Here is a 14,828-nt window from a genome sequence, read left to right as displayed (position 1 = left end):
CTGCAAGGATTAATAAAGAAAAACACTACCCAAGGTACTTCACTGCCGTTGTGAAACCGTTGTGTGTATTCCTGCTCTCTGCTTGGTTAAGGGATGGCACTTGATACATTTACATGTTGCTTGTGAGGAGCGTTGGCTGAACTGCTCCGCTCGGCTGCTAAAATGCACAGGTGTCACGTGCATGTTCTGAGATGCTGCTCCTAATATACAGCTGTGTTGCCTGGGAAAGGCTGGTACTGCTAGCCAGGGAATCACACGCCTTTGCATCATTTTGAGACTGGAATAGGAAGACGCTTGAATTCTTCTGCAGAAGAGTTTACCGTTAACACCTTATAAAGGTTGCTCTAACCATATATCTGCCTTGTTGCAGGGCACCTAATGTGCAGCTCCCCGACGTTCAGCCCGGAGAGCAGAAGAGCCCCGGAGATGCCTCGCCTAACAGAAACTTCTTCAATAAAGGATAGACTGGCAAAGTACCAGGCAGCCGTGTCCAAGCAAGGGAGTCCCACTAGCCTCACGGTATGTCTACCCTTCTGCTTTTTGTGTAAGGTGGTGGGCGTCGCATTGACATAGCCCTGAGGCTAAGAAATGTCTGATGGAAGCTAGGCTATGAAAACGTAACTTTATGCTGTTTGAAAGAAGATCGTTCATTCATTTTGTTTGAAATTAAAGCCTGTAGTCTGCTCTGCAGAATTAAAAGCCCTGAAGTGAGAGATGGGTTTTCACCTTTTCCTGGAATAATCTCTACACTTTCCAAAGACTCAACAGCTGGCACGTTGGCCAAGGAGCCTACTTGGGACCATAATGGATGTTTCTTAGCTTCCTACATCCAAATGTCTCTGCCTGCTTTAAGCACACTAATTCAACCTTGCAGGCCCTGTGGATTAAGGTGAAAAGGAGAGACAGAAATGAAGAAGGGACTTGCCCAAGGGCTTTTAACGAATGGAGTCTAGTTCCCATCACAGACCCGAGCTTTATAACCAGCCTTCTTCTGTGCAAACATTCCTCTTCAAATACTCTTATCTTATTTACCCTGACCTCAACCTGTTTTTTCTTACCAAATACTCTTATCTTATTTACCCTGACCTCTACCTGTTTTTTCTGCCCTGAGCTATTGCAAAGAACTAGCCTGTGCTAGCTAGCCAGATATTTAAACAGGAAATAGCAACTAGTGAATCATAGCAAACTGCAGAGTAGTTGGCAAGAATCAAGCATGTGTCAGAAAGGGGAGAGTTAGTCAGAATTGTATGTTGTTTTGTTTTAATGTTGGGGCTCTTAGGATTCCCCCCATTTTTTTTTAATGCTCCCTATAGCTAGACCGATGCATTCCCAGAGTATGACTGTATCCTAAGTAAGGACTTGAGCCACCAGCATTGTATATCTTTGAGTTAAGCTTTGGAAGTGTTCATGCTTCCCAGAAGCATCTGTGGGTGGGGTGGGTGGGTGGGGGTGTGTGTGTGTTTTATCTCGTTGGAACAGCCATGTCCAAACTGAAGGGATTTCTGCGTGCCATATGCAGAGAGGGTCTAAATCTCAAGCTCTGGGGCATAATTGAAGGAAATTTAATGGCATGAGCTGAAAGTAATTGCAGCTAGTGTAACAAATCTGCTTAACTGCTCGTGGCTGTTTTCTAGATCCTGATTTTTCTTTGGTGCATTCAGTTAGCTAAATTGCCTTTTGCAGTTTCTAATGGCAATGGTTTCAGTTGGCTGACTACATCATTCTCTAGTAGCTAGCCAGGTACCACATGAATTCCTTCTGGACTTGCTCCCAGTATAGATTAAACACTGTCCTGGCTTGGGCCCTCCAATGCAGACATTCCCGTTTGCATGTTGCTGCTGGCTGAATCCCTGCCAGGGACTGTTGTCCCCCTCGTGCACTCTCCCCCGCAAGTCACTCCCAGCAGGATTCTAGTTACCTGTTAGCAAGAACTGTAGTTGCACATGCATACGAACCGCTGTAGCTGTAGTCACTTTTGCAGCAATTTTCAAGCACCTAGTTCTGGGCAGGAAATTTGCCAGGTTTCTGCCAAAGGGGCATACAGGGTCTTCTGGTGTGATGGTGCAGAGTTTTCCAAATACTGGCCAAGTAATAAAGAGAACCCTGGTTCCATCTACACTACAAACCAAAGTTAATCCTTCTTGGAATAAAACTTGTCTCCAGTGCTACACAGGGTATAGGCAAGACCTAACAGACTAGTAAACATGGTGTGTTTTCTTCTTAAGAACCCTTCTAGAAAAATGATCTCAAGTATTCCTGGTTGAAAGCACTAGTATATTCAACAGCAGTATTTAATGAGATCTATATTCAACAGCAGTATTTAATACTACAACAGTAGTGTTTAATGAGATGATAAAAATAGGGACTAAGATCTATGTAAACCCTGCATATAAAGTCCAGTATACCTTTTTTTGGAATTTAGCAGCTTCTTTCCTTAGCTATAGAGAGGCTGCCCTGTGAAAGGCATGAGCCTTGCCTCACCACAGGAGCTGAGTACTGGACAGGAACATTCATAAAACCTTGTGATTCTTGTGTTTCAAAAAAAATGAATCCATCTATCTCTCAATATAACTATCTATCTCTATCTGTCTTTATCTCTCAATATAGCTCACGCTCTCTCTCTCTCTCGATATAGCTGTCTGTCTGTCTCTCTATAGCTGTCTCTCTGTCGATATAGCTATAAATATATACAGAAAACTCTTTGGGGAGAGAGATAGATAGATATTTCTCTCTCTCTCTCTCTCTCTCTCTCTCTCCAAAGACTTTTCAATAAAACTTACCTGAAATTTGGTGGCAGGTATTCAAGCTAGGGTAGACCTTATTGTTCCATGGAATAATTATTGCTAACTTTCATAGTGCCTTAACGTGTGTGTTTTTTGTCCTGAAGTGCTCATAATCTAAAATCTGGGGTACTGTTTCAGCCGAGGGGAAAGTGTGGAGAGATCAGGAATGAGAGCAAGAAAAGAGCGTGGATCTAGGGGGAGATTTATATCAAGAGAAAGGGATAATGGCAAAGTGTTTCCATGATAAGGTTGTGGCGTGAAATAAAGTTGTACCCCAAGCTCACACGGAGGAGGGAGACGTTTTAGGACGGCAAGTCACTAATCGAATGTGTGTAGAGTCGACTCCTGTTTCCCTTCCCCTTAGCCATCACTCGTGTGTGATGTGGGATTTCTGTCCAGAAGACTCTTTCAAGAATAACAGCTGAAAGCTCTCCAGTGGGAAAGGAATCTGGCAATACTGAAGTGCTTTGTTGTTCTGCAGAATGAGCCTCGAGTCAGTGAAAGTGAGCTCCAGGACAAATCGGAGCAGAAGGAGAATATGCCACCAAGTTCTGTGGACTCCATTTCCTATCAGGATGGAGAGAAGGTAAGATGCACTCGGCTTGGTTGAAGGTCAGGGACACCCTTTTCAGTGCGAGTGAGTGGGGCAGCACAGTTCTGTACAGCGTCTGGAAATGGACTTGTGGCAGCTGATACAAATTGCTTGCACGCTGGGGAACTGGAACTAAAAAGGTAAAATTTATCCCCAGCCTGGTTGGGGTAAACCAGCTCGACCTGTGAATTTTCAACCTTTTCTGTCCAGATTTTAAAGTGCTGTACAAGCACAGAGTTGTAGGTGACAGCCCAGGAGGAGGTTGCTGGCCACGCTATGCGCAGAGTGGCCAGATCTTGGTAAATGTAACTGGTATCCTGATTAGCTGCCATTTTTCTTTCCTTCCCCCCCCCTTGCATTTTAAACCTTTTCCTTTTGAAAGGAGACCAATTTTAATTAAAGTGAATAATGAGACTTACCCCAGCAAAGTCTCACTTTTTTTTTCTTTCTTCCCCTTAAATTAGGGAGTGACAGAAGGGGACCAAACTAGCTAATAATTGGGGTACTGTGTATTGCAGGCTCTCTGAACACGTGGCAGACTAATGCCGGGAATGCTTTTAAAAGCTTCCCAGTCTGTCTTTGGCGGGCAGCCAAATGGTTGCTTTCAGCTGCTCCTTACTGGCAGCTAGGCAGCCTTTGCCTTTTAGCCTGTGTGGAGGCTGCTTCCTCCACGAGGTGAGGTTGCTAACAAGACACCTATTAAATCAAAGCAGTCTCTCTCCTTTTCCATCCTGCTTCCTGCTATTAAGTGGAAGGTCTTGAATACACCCTCTTGCTCTAGGTGCGGCCATAGTTACTTTAACATAGGCGTTCCTGTAGCACTTTGCTATTGTGTCTGAAGTCCAGCTTGAATGAGCACAACAGAATCTGAACAGACCGGTGTGGGATTTAGGATTGTCACTTTGGCATCACTGCAGGATAAACTGGATGCTAGCTGTGTCTTGAGGCTATCAATAAATGGCAGAGATCTCTGCCGAAAAGGAAGCCATGGGACCTTGCTGATAACTAGGGCTTGTGCAAAGCTTTGGGTGCCGATTCGATTTGGCTTGAATCAGCGGCCGAATCTCCAAATCGAATCATGAGACCAATAAAAAGGTCCAAATTGATTTGAAGCCTCCGAATCGATTTGGGCAGTCCTCGCTCGCTGCTGCTGGGAGCTGGATCTGGGCTTCATGCCAGTAAGTAGGTGGCTGAATCTCCGAATCGGATTCAGCCGAATCGATTCGGGACAGTGACTCGAATCGCTGTCCTTCAGATCAGCCAAATCTGAAGCCGACGCGAATACTAGCCGCTTCGCACAGGCCTACTGATCGTACGTGCGAATGACACGTGTTAAGTGCTGGGTGAGGAGAACAGCACGCTTCAGCCAGATTCAGTAGCCAAGGATTAGTGATCTTTTACTAGTGGAAAGCATACTGTGGTCTTCTCGCTTTCTTGTATGCTTCGAATTATTACAGACGAAACATTTCAACTGAATATAGTATCCTGGCATGCATGCTCCATTTAATGAGCAGCTTCGGTCCTTTGCAATGGGTCTCGGAGTCATTAGCATGAATTAGTGAGGCTCTGCCGGTAATCTTGTTAAAGTATTTCAGTTCTACTTCTAGCCCTATACATTTAATATACAGAAAGAGCCAAGCAGAAATACCTGAGAAGCTGCCCCAAGTAGCTTTTGCCTTAAGGTTTTAAAATAACACCTTCAAATTATATTGTGCAGAAGGAATATAAAGAGAGACTCGGATCTGAGTTCTAAACTGGGAGCGTAGGGTTTTGTAGTTTGGGGGAATCTTTTTAAAATGACTCCATTTTTAGAGAAATTGGGTTCTTCTGGATGTGCATGTCCCACTGACTTGCCTGTAAGTGGTGTTGTGAATTGGGTTGCTTCTGAAGCAAAGCCTGACAAATCCAGCAAATATCAGATTTAGTAGTGAAAGAACCTATAGGGAACATCAGCTAAGTGGCTAGTTCTTTCTTAAACCTACTGCATCCAGGTGTACAAGCGGTAAAGCTCAATCTCCAGCCCATGCTCCTAGCGTGAGCATTAAACAAAAGAGTCTGAATGCGCGTTTAAAGAGTATTTAAGCAATGAACGACTTGGGAGTCTGCTTTATGTGGCAGAGACCACCTGTTCTTGGCAAGCGATCATACCCTGCCTCGTGCCTTGAAGACTGGTTTTATCACTTAGGTTATGGCTGTTGTCTGAATGAATGCCCTATTTTGTTAAATTGCCCATTGTTTTGTTGCTCAAGCCAGGGTGATCCAGGAGTACGTTGGAGTGAGCTGGACTTGACCAGCTGAGCAACTCTTTCATACGGGCTCAAACATGCTTTTCTCTCAGGTTCCTTTAGGTGAGAACAGTCTGAATTTCCACACTCATCTTTCTGAAGATGGAACCAGTAAGTACCCATTCCCCTGACTCAGTAAGATGTGGCAAGTGAATAGCAGAGGGTGTCAGAAATGCGCACATTTGCACGCCGTGCGTAAGTGAAGCCCATTTTGCTGCCAGCAGCCTGAGCTTTTGGAATTGGCAATAGACAGCCGTTGAATCACAGGGGTGTATGCCGGTTGAGACCTGAATTTAATTTAACTTGCCCTTTCAGAAGCAATCTGTCAGTACAAGAACTTGGATCCTGCCACGTGCGAGAAAAGTCTACTCGTGTTATCTATGGGTAGTCTTTTAATTTCTAGCATACTTAAGTCGGCAATTTTGGCTAAAGTAAATGCTACCGCATGTCAGTTTTTATCTCCGACTCCTGACTTCCAGTGACTTAAAACTTGATTGTAAGTTTGACTGATTCTGAAACTTTTGTTCCTTATGAACTATTACATCGTTAATTAAAAAAATAAATAAAATTGGTCATTTTAAATGTAGTAATCCTTAAAAACGAGTCACTTAACAAAAAAAGAATCTCTTCCTAATCCTTTCATCGTTTGCAATTTTGTAGGAACGTAACTGCAACCGTGCAGTTCCCCCTACCGTTTGGATTTATAGTACTGTATGCACAGTAGCCTACAGATGAGTCAATAATCCAAGGTGTATACTGAAGTCAGCTGCCCAGTGCTGATGTATTTCAAGTGTCCTCCAGCGGTAGGGTGGACCTTGTAGCTGTGTTGGTCTCAGGACACAGGCAGACAAGGTTCTTTGGGTCAATCTGATACCTTTTATTAGACCAACTCAAATGGTTGGAAAAATATTTCTTAGCAAGCTTTTGGGTTTAAAACCCCTTTGTCAGGCTGAGGAAGCCTCTGCAGTTGGTGTGTGCTCTTCCTGGATGGAAACCTTCTTTTCCCCCAACAATTTAAGTTGGTTTAATAAAAGATATCAGATGCACCCAAAGAACCTTGTCTGCCTCCAGTGGTAAGAAAATTCCTATTAGTAAAGCATGCCAGCTCCTGGCTGGTTACAGTATATTCCATTGAGTGCCTGTGGTTGAGTTAAGCATGTTCGTAAGCATTTTGAAATGGTGCCATAGTCTCCAGGAGCTGCATGCAGACTTGGTAAGAGGCTGGCCCGCTTCCACCTCCACGAAGTTTGATAACTTCGGTGCTAAAAAGGTCAGAGTAAATTGAGCATGTAAAGATTTTGGCTTTGGAGATAATTCTCCTTCTGTTTACATGAATGGAAATAACTTTTCCCGTTCCTTCCCCCAGTTGAACTCAATTCACAGATTGGGATGGAAACCCAGAGACCTGTCTACACAAAACAGCCAGCCTCTGATATGAAACCACTCAGCCAAACAGATGCCTCTCCACCAAAAGCTGTGAAGGTATGGTAGCTAATTTGTTTCCTAAATCTGAGCAACAATTAATGGAAGTAAAGCTGATTATAACATAGAAATGACCTAAACCAGCCCAGGCATCTACATGCTCCTGGGGGACTTTGTGCTAATTCCTCAGTATCTAAACTATCCCTCGAGAGCTCTTAACCCCGTAACTTTAGTGTACATTCAACCTTTATTTCAACAAAGCATTTTGTAGAAACTAGCTCCCGACAGCATGTAGGATATGCAGGAATTTCACGGTGGGCTCAGCACAGGCTTTTGATAGATCGGAAGGTCCGGCGATCTGTGGCATTTGAGCTGCGTGCTGACTGGTGCTATGCTGTTAAAACTGCATTGTGCTAAGGATGCAGTATAAGAGCCTTCACCGAGGCTACAAACAGAGATCGCCCCTGTTGCTGGAGAAAATGTTTTCCTGCAAGACAAAGCACGAGTGTTCAGATGTCCTCGCCGCTTGTCATGAGACAGATACCCCAAAGGGTTCCCAGGATAAGAGCTACTAACGCTTCCTCCTGTGCTATTGCAACAGACATCTGAACAGTTGTCCTGTGATAGTCTTACCAGTTGGTCCCCCAGGCATCCCACAGTGCACTGCTTTGGTCTCAAATCTGGCCTCTCTTGAACTCTGTCCGGCTACTCTCAAGAGTCATCCAGCCTCAAGAGTAATGAGACTTGGGTCCTTACTGTGCACAGAGTACTATGAGTGTCTCCTAAAAGATGTTATGACTCTCGGATGCTGCTCTGAGGCCATTCTGGACTGTGGGAGGTGCACAAGTGTTTTTTTTTTCAGCTTTTATTCTTTATGTGAAAAGCGAGGGAATCTGCAACCCGTATGCTTGACCATTTGGAAAACAAAGTGGCTGTCGCCTCCATCGGTACTGTAGTAGCTGCAGTACTTGGAGAGTAGCCCACATGCTGTTTATTCATCTAAGGTTCCTATTTGTCTTTTCCAGCTTCTGTTTCCTGCTCTTGGTTCCTAATCTCTACTCCTGCCTTCTGCTTCCCTTCTAATGTGAGCTCAACTCTCAGCTTTCTCTCCAGTTCTCCTTTATATTAAGTCGTCTTCATCCTCCTCCTGTAGCTCCTATTCTTAGTGTGCCCGGAAAGGAAATCCTTTCTCTACACACCCCAAAACACCTTGCCAGCAGGCACAGGGCCCATTACGTATATGTGTAAGTGCCTTTTCTTAGACTGGGATATGCATTGCAGTAGCTTGTAATGCAGACTTGCAAAATTCTGCCGTTGGGCTAGTGGGGGGCGGTGTATTTTGGACTGGCAGGAAAATTGCTCGGCATTTTGTTCCTCCCCCTTGTGGCAAAGGATGTGTGAGTAGATCTTTGGCCTACTACATTTCTGTTCATGAGTTTTCACTCTCTCTGAATTGAAAATATGTGCAGAGTGTGTGCCTATGAGTTCCCTTTTAAAAAATGTATCTCTTGAGCTCAGAGAGGCGGGCTGGTCTGTGTAATATCAATGTGGATTAGACCCTTGAGACATTGTCTGAAATGACGCTGACTTAAGCACTTAAGGTTGATGAGAAGTGTGTGGTCTCATGTGCATGTTACAGAGACTAGATATTAATACATAGAAAAATACCTAATTACATGCAACATTAGGGTTGACCGACCAAATTTAAGTTGATGGCTCTGTCTTCAGTAGTTTGGCCTTCACCTATCATAATCAATGCCATACCCTGGTGTCACTTTATTTGTGAGAGACTAGAAATAATCACTAATTCTTCGTCCTGTGACCTTCCACTTCCCCCTTGCCACATCCCTTAACGATCATAAGGGTCCCTTAAATCCTTTGTATTAAACTTGCAACGTATTGTTCCCTTGTCAAAGGATGGCAACGTGTGTGCGCTCCGATGCACCCCTAGATATTTCTATACTGTAGCTGGAAGAATGGTTGCAATTGGTAAGTGGTCCGGGAAGGTCAAGCTTTGACAGAATGTGTAATAATGTTGTTCCTCCAACGTTACATACCACCTCTGTGTTTAATGAGCAGCATCAAGTGACCTTTTTAATGGACAGAGTACCATTTACAATGCCTTCAGGAAGCAGAAATGCTGAGGTCGTTCCCATGCAGGCCCTAGCCCTGACTTTACCCATGCGCTCCTCCCTAGTTAGAAGATGCTGTTCATTTACTCAGGACATGCATACGATGGTACTTGTGTAACATTAGAGCTCCATTAATGCTAGCCATAGTCGCGAGTACTTTAAGTTTACAAGGATGGCATGTCAGCGGTGGAGGATAGCTTACCTCATTGTTGCAGCATTGAAACCCATCTGTTGAGATGTTTTCCTGCTTAAGTGAGCCTTCTCTGTTCATAATGCCAAGAGCATCTAATAAACCTTGCTTGCCCTAAACCTTTGAGCAGGCTGTTCCCCTCCCACTCGTTGTCCCCTCTTGCTTGCTTGGCCCATTCATCACTCTTCCTTTTCTGAACTGAGCTGTTTGTGGCGTGTGACTGGAAACTGCATCCAACTAGAGGCCTGGTGGCAATGTGATGGGGCTACTCGTGGCAGGGTAGCTCCTATAAAATACCACAGTGTTGCAACCTCCCGAGTAAGGTGCCTCGAAACCTTAGCCCCCTGCTCCCTTGTGGGTACTCCTTGGTTGGAGAAAGGCTAAGAGACCCTGACAAATGCAAGGCAGTCAGCAGCAGTTGCTCTCTGGCAGAAATTGCAACCATCGAGGCACTGAACATCTGGACTCGGATTCTGTCTCAATGGTCTAAAGCGGGGCGGTACCATGGGGCAGCCTCTGCTCCTCCATACTCGTGCCTAGGCGTACGTGTCAAAGGTCTTGGTATGATGGGCACAGGACTCCGTATAAGTGGAGTCATCAGGCACCTGGCTAGACGTATTGCACATACACCAGAGGATCGATAGTTGCTTTCTTGTCCCACCAGTATTTATCTACCACCATCTCTTGCCCTAGAGGTACATTAACTATATGAGAATACCGTGCAGAGCAGGGGCGGGCAATTATTTTGGGCGGAGGGCCACTTACTGAGTTTTGGCAAGCCATTGAGGGCTGCGTGACAGTCAGTCAGGGACAGATAAATATTAGTTGTTTTTTTTTTTAATTTTTAGGGGCCCCGCAAGTCGGATAGAATGGCCTGGCGGGCCACATTTTGCCCACCCCTGGTGTAGAGTCTTTTAGGACTGGCTCAACCCAGAGTCTCAGGCGGGGACTAACCATCAGAGCTGCCAATAATGGCATGCTCAGGGGTACAAAGGTGTTTCTGGTGTTTTGCCCAGCCTTCAACCAGGCAGTTTGTTTCCAATTAACAAGCACTCTTTTCTTCTCGTAGAAGTTTCAGTTGCCAGTGAAGGAAACTTGCACTGGGTGTCAGAAGACGGTGTACCCAATGGAGCGCCTCTTTGCCAACCAGCAGGTGTTTCATATCAGCTGCTTCCGCTGTTCATATTGCAACAGTAAACTCAGGTAACCTGCGTTGCTTTTTACCTGCTCTCTAGGAGGCAGTTCAGCTTTCCTGAAATGTTAACAAGCAGAGTGTAAGGTCCTATGCAAACAGGAGGCTGAGGCAGAGGCGGTGCTAATCCAGTGGATCGAGCAGAGGCTGGGAGTCGGGATCTAGCACCAGTCGTGTCAACCCCCTAAAGTGGGGATAGTATCCTGCCTTCCTAAAGCACTTTGCCATTCTAAGCCCTGAGGGGTGAGGGAGGGAGACATGGGTCCTGTTTTATCAGCATGCACTCCATCTGGTGACATCAGGTGAAGCCACTGTAGGACTTTTTCCCGAACACCAAAGACATTTTAATGCCAGGTCTTGCTTAGTGACCTGAGAAGCTTGAACTTTTTTTTTCCCTTTGACTCGGTGTGCAAGAATGCTAATGTTTACTCCACTTTTTCTTGAATAGTCTTGGAACTTATGCATCTCTCCATGGGAGCATTTACTGCAAGCCTCACTTCAATCAGCTTTTCAAAGCCAAAGGCAACTACGACGAGGGGTTTGGGCACAAACAGCACAAAGAGCTATGGGTGAGCAAAACGGAAAATGAAGACGAATCCATGGAGAAATCTGCCCAGACCACCTGTACGACAGATGTTCCTAAAAGTCCAGGCGTAGAAGATGCCCCCATTGCTAAGGTGGGAATTCTGGCAGCAAGTATGGAAGCAAGAACTGCAGCCTTGCCTGAAAGAGAAGAGAAACCTGCAGAAACAAAGAAACTAAGGATTGCCTGGCCACCACCATCTGAACTAGGGAGTCAAGGAAGTGCTGTAGAAGAGGGGATCAAGGTGTTCAAGCCAAAGTGGCCTCCGGAAGAGGAGGTCTCCAAGCCTGATGTTCAGGAGGCTGAGGACTTGGATCTCAAAAAGTTACGGAGAACTTCCTCCCTGAAGGAAAGAAGCCGACCCTTTACGGTAGCAGCCTCATTTAGAACGATGTCTGTTAAGGCACCCAAAATGGAGCATGCATCTTCTTCCAAGGCAGACAGGGGCATGTTCAAAAAAAGCCAGGAACTAGAGAAGGAGGTAGAGATAGAAAAAAAGCAAAATGTCCATAATGCTGAAGAGAAGAATAAGGACCTGGAGGCAGAGAAGGAAAGGCAAGCTCCTGGCATTAAGGCAGAAGGGGAAGAGAACTTGGTGGAGAACAGCCAGGTCAACGCAGTGACAGATGAAGAGGAAGAAAATGCCGCTAAAGTGCAGCCAGCTCCAAACAATGAACTGCTTGCCCCAAGTTCTCCTGAACGCTCCAGCTTGGCGAATGTGGTGACTTCGAAGGAATTATCTCCTGGTCAGAATCGCAAATCCCAGGATGTCGGGTTCTGGGAAGAGGAAGAGGCGGAAGAGCTATCCGTGGAGGAACAGATCAAAAGGAATCGATACTATGAGGACGAAGATGAAGATGAATAAATCGGCCTTTCACTGGCAAACTTGCTGCAAGGTGCTTGGCCTTAAATTGGTGTTTTAGCTTTAACAAGCAGCTGCCCTCTGTGAAAGTGATCCTCTCTGCACATTGATACGTAAGGGAACCACGGAACGTGCGGAGGTCTTGGAGTACAGTGGAAACCTGCAAAAGGCATATGTATCTAAATTAAAACGTACATAATCCCTTGTGGGCTAGCTTTCCCAATTCACAGCATGGGAACAAAGATCCATTCTGTACCCTGATTTATCCTCATTGTCCTCTTCTGTGCTTCAGTACTTTATTCCGCCAATGATGATTTGCAGGACTTCACTGTACTCCCAGTGGTGGCATTTAAAAACCAAACTTCTCTTTTAATACACTACTCTTGCCACTGTGAATGCTATTGCAATACTTGGGGACCAATTTCAAAGGAACTTTCAGGCCTGCTTTTAAAATGGTGACTGAATGCACTTTAATTCATGTAAAGGGCACAGCTGGGATATTTTTATAATGAAAACACTAATTGTTTTGTCCTTAGTATCTAACAACTTTAAGTCTCATACAGAAGTGCACAGAATACAACAGGATGATTTTTTCTATTGTCTAACTCGCTTGCTCTTGATCCGTGGAAAAATTCCTGTTTTGCACTCTGTTTTTCTCTGTGCAAGCCTCGTTTATTTTTCAAACTGGAATGAAGGTGTACCAGAGCCCTCTGGCTAGCAAATGCACCAGCACACCCGCTTGTAGGATAGAAGTATTACAGCCAGCATTTGAAGCAGTGCTGACCAGCTGGGGCTCACGAGGACAACCCATCTCTGTCGCAGCAACCTGCAGGGCATTACTCTTGCATTCCATATGTTTCGGAGGTGAAATGTTTTATTTCTTAGACTTTCTTTACCGCTCTGAGTTACTTAAAGTTGCAAATACTGTTTGTAAGGCCTTTTGATAATTGCATTCTCCTGATACTGAACTGCCAGAGAGATTTTTTTTTTTTTAATGGTTACATCTGTGAGATTTATGCTGCATACAAAATCTGTGGGATCATAAAACTAGAACAGTGAGATTTTTTTTTTTTTCTTCTTCCATAGGACTTGTTTCTAGCATTGAAGTTTTTAGTACATTTTAAACATGACTGCATTTTATGCTACAAACAATGGTATTCAAACTGGGAGGGTTATTTCTATAGTAACTTTTCTTTGTACTGTATTAATTCGAAAATTAGCTCTAATTATATTTTAGAGGTGTAAAATATTCTGCTTTCTTACCAAACCTTCTAAGTATGAAACCATTTTTATTCAATAAAGCTTTTTCATTTATGTTTAACTGTGCTTGGAAACTTTTTTTTTTTAATTACACCAAGGTGCATTTTTAGGCGTCTGAAAGATGAGCCGTTCTCTTTGCTTAATGCGAGTGTCACCACTAGGTGACACTGTTGATCCATTCTGATGGCAAGACAACTTTCATCCTCCTAGTGCAGGGAATCCGACAGGCCTGGCTGTAAGAGGGTGGAAGGGCACAAATTTATTTTTTGATGTGGAGCAGGTCATAGATTGTACCTCGGAAGATCATCGGGTCCAGCCGCCTGCACCAAGCAGGAAAGGGAGCGGGGTGATTGTCCGGTCTCCTCTTGAAGATTTCCACGGTAGACGACTGCACCATGTCTGGAGGGAGCTTATTCCACGGACACCCTGACTGAAGAAGGTTTTTCTAATGTTGAGCCTGAATCAGTCTTCCAGGAGTTTGTGGCCATTACTCCTGGTTTTCCCCTTGGGCGTTCTGGTGAGCAGTTGCTTACCGAGCCCTTGCTGTACTCCCATAGTGTGCTACCAGGTCCCCTCTCAGCCTTTACTTCAGGCTGAAGAATCCCAGGTCCCTCAGCCTCTCCTCCTACGGCTTGCCAGGTAAGACTCTGATCGTACGGGTGGCTCTTCTTTGGACTCTCTCCAGCTGGTCCACGTCCTTGTTAAAGTGCGGTGCCCAGACCTGACCACGGTCCTCCAGCTGCGGTGCCGAGTAGAGCGGAAGAATCACCTCCTTGGTGGTGCTGGAGATGCATCGAGTGATGCATGCCACAGTATTATTTGCCCTGCTGGCTACACTATTGCACTGCCAACTCACGTTCACACTGTGGTCTGTTATTACCCCCAGCTCCCTTTCACTCGTGGTGCTAGCCAGCATGGGCGCCTGGTGCCTCCTGAGTCTGGGGGGGCACCAGATTGCTGACAGGGCGGCCCACCAGCAGCAAAACCAGAGGTGCACTTCCAGTTTTGCGGCTGGCACTTCCAGGAGGTGCACGGCCGCGGTCACGGGGTCCACGTGCACTCCTTACACGTCGCCAATGCTAACCAGTTTGGCCCCGCCAGGCCTGGAGGTGCGCTGGGGGTTGCTCGCCCCCAGGTGCAGCACTATATCTGCCCAGGCCTGCCTGCACTGCCAAGCGCCACCGTGCTTCCCCCATGAATTGGTGTCCCCAGGGGAGAAAGCCCTTCATAGAGGTAAGGTGGGAGGGGACCCGAGCAAGTCCTCAAGCCTGCTGCCCTGCCCTGGTTAGGAATGAACACTGGGCTCACGTGTCCCCTAATGCTGGGCCGGAGGCGGGAAAACGTTCCAGCCCATCGCACGTGCTGGACCACGCTTCCCCCAGCGCATGCGCACAGCTCGCCGGAGGGCGGACCATAGAGCGCAGCACAGAGCGGCCGCGGCGGCCCGGCGAGAGGAGGGCGGAGCGGCCAGCGTTTTTCCGGGCGTGGCCGGCGCTAGCCCCGCCCCGCGGCCCTCACCGGGGCGGG

The 14,828-nt window shown here is 46.0% G+C and overlaps 1 protein-coding gene across 4 annotated transcripts in view; it reads left to right on the top strand.

The window, feature by feature from the left end:
• Positions 1–13,628, top strand: part of LIMA1 (LIM domain and actin binding 1) — a 34,825-nt gene extending 21,197 nt beyond the window's left edge. For all 4 annotated transcript variants that reach the window (XM_014523228.2, XM_025212408.1, XM_006030724.2 and 1 more), the window contains 6 exons: positions 371–519; positions 3,265–3,369; positions 5,714–5,771; positions 7,027–7,142; positions 10,474–10,607; positions 11,045–13,628. In XM_014523228.2, coding sequence (XP_014378714.1) covers positions 371–519; positions 3,265–3,369; positions 5,714–5,771; positions 7,027–7,142; positions 10,474–10,607; positions 11,045–12,044 — 1,562 coding nt within the window. In that variant the 3' untranslated portion in view covers positions 12,045–13,628. The remainder of the gene's footprint in view (positions 1–370; positions 520–3,264; positions 3,370–5,713; positions 5,772–7,026; positions 7,143–10,473; positions 10,608–11,044) is intronic.
• The last annotated feature ends 1,200 nt before the right edge of the window (positions 13,629–14,828 follow it).

Source organism: Alligator sinensis, unplaced genomic scaffold (assembly GCF_000455745.1).
Source record: "Alligator sinensis unplaced genomic scaffold, ASM45574v1 scaffold1329_1, whole genome shotgun sequence".
Classification (NCBI taxonomy): Eukaryota; Metazoa; Chordata; order Crocodylia; family Alligatoridae; genus Alligator; species Alligator sinensis.
This window is presented reverse-complemented; position numbering and strand designations above follow the sequence as displayed.